This window comes from Seriola aureovittata, chromosome 7 (genome assembly GCF_021018895.1).
Source record: "Seriola aureovittata isolate HTS-2021-v1 ecotype China chromosome 7, ASM2101889v1, whole genome shotgun sequence".
In the NCBI taxonomy this organism is placed as follows: domain Eukaryota; kingdom Metazoa; phylum Chordata; class Actinopteri; order Carangiformes; family Carangidae; genus Seriola; species Seriola aureovittata.
Window position 1 is genome coordinate 6,777,116 of NC_079370.1, and position 5,648 is coordinate 6,782,763.

The 5,648-nt window shown below is 38.5% G+C and overlaps 1 protein-coding gene across 2 annotated transcripts; it reads right to left on the reverse strand.

Annotated features, from left to right (window-relative positions):
* LOC130172661 (sialic acid-binding Ig-like lectin 5) lies at positions 1-5,479 on the reverse strand. 2 transcript variants are annotated; one of them, XM_056381523.1, is made up of 7 exons: positions 4,437-5,479; positions 3,970-4,110; positions 3,156-3,575; positions 2,582-2,899; positions 1,178-1,459; positions 706-799; positions 1-606 (listed from the first exon to the last, which is right to left on the reverse strand). In XM_056381523.1, exons 2-7 carry the CDS (start codon positions 4,013-4,015, stop codon positions 498-500), a joined length of 1,269 nt encoding a protein of 422 aa, XP_056237498.1. In that variant the 5' UTR covers positions 4,016-4,110; positions 4,437-5,479; the 3' UTR covers positions 1-497. The 2 variants fall into 2 exon arrangements, with proteins under 2 accessions (XP_056237498.1, XP_056237497.1); XM_056381522.1 differs by having other exon boundaries at positions 3,970-5,479.
* Between the last annotated feature and the right edge of the window lie 169 nt (positions 5,480-5,648).

The following is a 5,648-nucleotide window of genomic DNA, read 5'->3' on the forward strand; positions in this document are numbered from 1 at the left end:
TATTATAATGGCTTTTATTGACTCCAGCAATTACACATACTTCAAAGATTCCCTGCTTTTCAGGGAGAGTACAGAGTCTTCATTCCAGACATTATCAAAGATAAATGTGCAACCGCAATTTCCTCTCATACCATGATACAACTAAATTTAAAATCTGATGTAATTTGACTTTAAAATGCCTGTTTTATATCTGCAAACTAAATCCCAGTTAGAATGGATGACTGTGACTGTACTGGAAATCTCTCAGGAGTGAGGATGTGTGGTGTATGAATGGAAGCAAAGTATTGCAAAATATTGCATGCACCAGCTTTCCTTGTATAATAAAAAAATGTAAATTATATAACATAAAAAGAATCATACTTTATAATGCAAAACATAAGCTACAGTTACATTTAACTGCTATATTCATAAAACTTTACTCATGTTGAAAATATGATTTAACTGAACGGTCTGTTTACTCAAAACCCAGAGATTGGTACCACCTCCTATTACACTTGTCAGTTCAGAGTCTGGCCAATAACATCATATTCAGGTGATCTGTCTGTTTTCTGCAGTGACATATAAGTTCTGTCCTCCTGGTTTGGTTTCACCTTTTTTCTTGAGATCCTTTGGAGAGAAAGAAGAGCGGGTTATGATTAGTTGTGTAAAAGTCTCCAGATCATCAACAGAACCTCTGTAACATAAAATGAAGATGTAGTGACTCACCAAAGGAACACGAAGCAGATTATGAAGGTGACATTCATAATGAGAGACAGAACAGCAATGGTCAAGAAAGGCACTACACTCAGTCCATGATGATCTGCCATGTGAGGTGACATAAGGCAGACTGTTAGGTTTATGCTGTAACTTCTCTAATTTAATTATTTAGAGATATTCAGATGACAGCTGATAGTTGAGAGCCAGGGTGAACGGAGCGGATTCAAAAAAATATTACATGTACTGTAACAGATCACATAGATGGATTTTATAGTTCTGCAGGAGTGTTTGGATTTGGGTTGACTGCTTTACCTCTTTTTCCACCTACTGCAGCCAAGAAAAAAAGATTGTCTAATTAAACAAACTAATTATGTGATAAGAGATAGTTTCTCTATTGTCGTGTTTGACGCTCAACATCAATGACAGATCATATGTGAACGTGCTGATTGTTACGCATGTTACAGTATGTGTGTGTGTTCACCTTCTTGCTTCTCTGAAGTTATGATGTTGAGGTTCATCTTTGCTTCCTCATTTTCATTGCTGCTGACACACTCAACAACAGTGTTGCTCTGATCTTTTACAGTGAGCATGATGGTGCTTTTGACTGTGTGGTTTGTCACAGTGGTAATGACTGAGTACTCAGTGTAGTTCTTCAACAGCGGCCATTTGATGGTGGGTAAAGGAAACCCCTCAGTGATACACACACAGGTCAGGAGCTCTGACTGAACCTCACATCTAGAGTTTTTTAAGATCTCTGAAAACCCTGTAAGCACATAAGAAGGATGTCAAAATTGCAGCAAACACAAAGTACATTAATATGAACATACATTTTCTTTCAAAGGAGACTAGTACAGTTTATTTTTAACTCCCTCTGTTTGAGATGTATAATCGGTCATAGTGGCATTTTAGTATGAAACCTCGTTTTCAGTCGCTCACCGTTTGCTATGTTAACGTTACTGCATTACGTGTTAATACAAACTCAAAACTTTCTGAGTGATTAGTTTGCCCTCTTTGCCCTCAGGGAGGATCACTCGTAGCCTCTCCAACAGTGCGGTGGCGATCAAGTCAGCGGTTGCATTCTGGAGATGGATGAATTCGAAAAAAACGCTCTGTGTATCTAAGCAGAAGCATTAACTAGCAGTGGGTGGAAATGTCAGTTGTCTCATCTGCCTGAAGAGCAAGATAGACACATTTCTTTTAAATTTCTTCCAGAATATAATTTTTAAGGAGTGATAGCATGCAGTCCAGAAGTTCCTTGTGTACAGTTTTTGAGGTGCCTTTGAAAACTGTGACGGTCTTCAGGTGCTCCTCCAACATACTGTCTTGTGAAGCAACAAGATTTACTAAACCCCTGAAAACGCCAGGATTGTCTGATGATTCAGTTTCACTGTGACCACAAAGGGCCAGCTCAAAGCCCCCACAGAATCTAACTAAGTCAATTATCTTAATGAGACATGCCTGCTAATTCTCCATGTCTGCCTGTGCACTCATGTTTCTTAATCTTCTCTGATAAGTGTTTCATATCCCGAACTCCTGTAACAGTGCATGTTGTGTCTTTCACAGCAGTTTTAAAAGTTGAGTATGGAAAGTAAAGTAACATGACGGCATCCAGTTATCCACGGCTTTCTATTGTACCACTTGAGGGAGAAAATGTACGTTTCGCCTTTTTCATTAGTCTGTTGTGTGATTTTTTTATGTCTGGTCGATCACTTCTATGACACAAAAAGACATGTTGCACAATTATATAGCATCACTTCTTCAAGAACACAGATGATGATGTAACATTCAACACAGTTCAGAAAACCCTCAGAAAGAGCAAATCTCAGCAAAACTTTTAAATAGTAAAACGTAAATGCGACAGTGAAGTACAGTATGTGCTACTCACAGGTCACGTTCAGAGTCACTGTCTCCTCTGTTGCGGCGTTTCCTGTGAAGCTGACCTTACAGGTGACACTGGTGCCGTGGTGTTCAGCTGAAGCGTTAAAGCTCAAAGTTGAACTGTGTCTCTGTGTGACAGCGGTCAGACTCTCAGTCTTGAAATCAGTGATGTTTCCTGTGATGTGGGAGTCCTTCTCTCCTGCTCCTCTCCACGTCCAGGTGATTTGAGGATCAGATCCAGAGCAGAGACCAGGAGCAGTGCAGGTCAGTGTGGTCTGCTGTCCCTCTGTCAGAGGAATCACCACCTTGGGCTTCTGACTCAGAGCTGATGGGAGACCAGTCCATAAGTGGAATCAGATGAGAAGCCTGAAGGTCATCTTTCACTTAAATTTGGGTTCAATTAATCTGATATTTTGATAAAATCTACAATGAGGGAACCAGTAGGAACTGGCTGCCCACAGAGGTCGACAAATGCCAAACATTACTTTATGTCCCATTAAGACTGTAAATACACCAGATATGTCAGTGCAGTTCAAAAGGCACACAATTTCACTTCATATGTTTATTGTAGTTCTTCTTACCTTTAATAGAGACAGTTGCCCTTGGAGAGTATGTAAATCCATCTGCTGTTCCATACAGAAGACCATTAACTCTGAATTGATATGATCCAGAGTCTGACTCCTTCAGGTCATTGATGATGATGCTGCAGTTCCTCTGACTCACATCAGGCTCCAACTGTGAAACTCGCCCTCTAAACCCAGACTGAATTTTTATGTTGTTTTTGTTAGTGTGGAATATCATGTCTAAATCACTACACTTTTCTTCAGTTGGTTCACATTTGTACCAAACTAGCTTTTGGGGTGTAAAGCTATAACTTGTAGTGAAAGAGCACGGTATCACAACACAGAGTCCGGCCTCAGCTGTTATTTCTCCTTCAGGCAGAGTGATACAGTATCCATATGGATAGCCTGAACATTGTTGTCTTCCTCCCACTGATGCACCTGTTAATGCAACAATAAGACAGAAACAGGGAACGAGAAAGTTACACCATGACATTAAATAAATGATGAAGAAATGTCATATAGTACATCGACTGTGTCTGAGTTATATAACTGCTGTTTTTAGAAGTTTTGACCAAAGAACACGATAGAATTTCAGTAATTAACACACTTTTATCCATAATAACTTTGGTAAAAAAATGATTAATTTAAATAACTATTTTATCATAGAGTTTCCAAATGAATGCGTAACGTGTAATGAGCTGGGAGATTCAGGGATGGAAGAACTAAATACTTGCAATTATAAAGGACATTTATCGTGGCAAATTATTGCGATCTATTTTGTTCATATCTTTAATGTTGGCATCAAAAGAAGATTATAATAAAAGGTGAATACCTGTATCAGCATTGAAAACCAGGGTCACCCAGATGAGAACAAACATCCTGACCTGGTACTTGAGATGGTCAGTCCCTCTCTCTCCGCAGGACAAGCTTTACACAAAGTACAGTAAATGTGCAGGAAGTTCAGTTGATGAAACTGAAATAAAGAAAGCTCCACATTTGTCAGTCCACTTTCAAATACACATTTCTGCATATTCATCTATTTGTGGTTACTTGAACAAGTTTGCCCACTGCGGGGTGTTGCTAACGTTTCATCGTAAAGCCCTGTGTGACATCTGTTCTAGAGGTGCTATATGAATAAACATTACTACAATACATTTGACAACAGTTCAACAGACCTGATGGTGGTAGACAGAATTATAATTTCAACATCTTCCATCAACAGTTTAAAAGCTGTTTATGACATAAGATATTTATCTTACGTCATAAACAGCTTTTAAACAGCTTTAAAATGTGTTTTACCTCTTTCTGTCTTGTTCTCCTTTCTGGTCTCTTCTCCTCACAACAAGTTCTGCGGAGTGATTTCACTCTGTTTGTTCGCTTGTTTGCGAAACGTTTTGAGGAAGTTTTCTTCACTTTACTGACTGTTACTGCCCCTCTGCTCAGATTGCCACATTTTAATACAGTTATGATGTCATGGTGTTACATTATGCATCATATACAAGTTTGGGACACTGCACATTCAAAAGGAAATTGTTTTTATTTTCATTTTTTTAATTTTTATTTTTATTTTTTTGGCATTCCCACAACTTACCCTAACCCAATGACTGTGGGGCAAAAACCTTCAGAAAAGGCAAGTATCGGTTTAAAAACAAAAATGTTGCTACCCTGAAACAATAAGTTTAGTTATAGAAATAAGACAAATACATTAAACCGGCAGATTTTACTCAAAAAGTTGCATGCATTTATCCCATTTCTCTAATGTGACTGAAAAAGCACTTCTGTTTATGCGTAATATCTCCTTCTCTTTGGCAGAAGTATTTTAAACAGTCCTTACAACCATCATCTTAAATACAGTGGAGCATTATCTATTTATGAGAGACTTAAACATTAAGATGATCAATAATCTGTGATGCTGAGCAAGAGCAGTGTGCAGGATATTCTTCTTTTCAAGACTGAAGCAACAAAGATTAATGAAATGATACAAATAATCTGTAAATTCTTTGTAGGAAGATTGCCCAAATCAAATGTTTTAACACTGCCAGGGAATGTGTAAATCTTTAAACAAAGTCCCACACTGTCTGTGCTGCATTGACGTCCTCACCTACAAAACAACACAAACTCCAGTCCTGATTAAACTTTGCAAACCTTGTGTGTGGGGGTTGGTATTTTTTGTTTGACCATGTAAAGCCTCATTTTAAGATGATGTCAATATTTTTCTACACAACTGTGAAAAAATCTGACAGAAATCTGTCCAAAGAAAGTGAGACAGACAGACAGACAGACAGACACCTGCCAAATTTCTCCAAACCACCTCTATGGTAGTCCTGCCACAGTAGGTGTCTCTAGGAACACATATATTCATGATGACACACACACACACACACACACACACACACACACACACAAGGTGAAAACAATACCAGCCACGCGATGTCGCAGCTAGTAAAAAGAGAAGCGACAACATGAGAAACAGGCGCTTCACTGTTTGTTTTCTAACAATAATCAACTGTC

What these genes read in the sequence shown, in the direction of transcription:
- LOC130172661 (XM_056381523.1), bottom strand. Translation starts at nt 4,015, where the DNA reads ATGTTTGTTCTCATCTGGGTGACCCTGGTTTTCAATGCTGATACAG. An exon ending in GGTTTTCAATGCTGATACAG is followed by an intron (nt 3,576 to 3,969) that starts GTATTCACCTTT and finishes TTGCATTAACAG; the next exon opens with GTGCATCAGTGGGAGGAAGA. An exon ending in ATCTGCTTCGTGTTCCTTTG is followed by an intron (nt 607 to 705) that starts GTGAGTCACTAC and finishes TTCTCTCCAAAG; the next exon opens with GATCTCAAGAAAAAAGGTGA.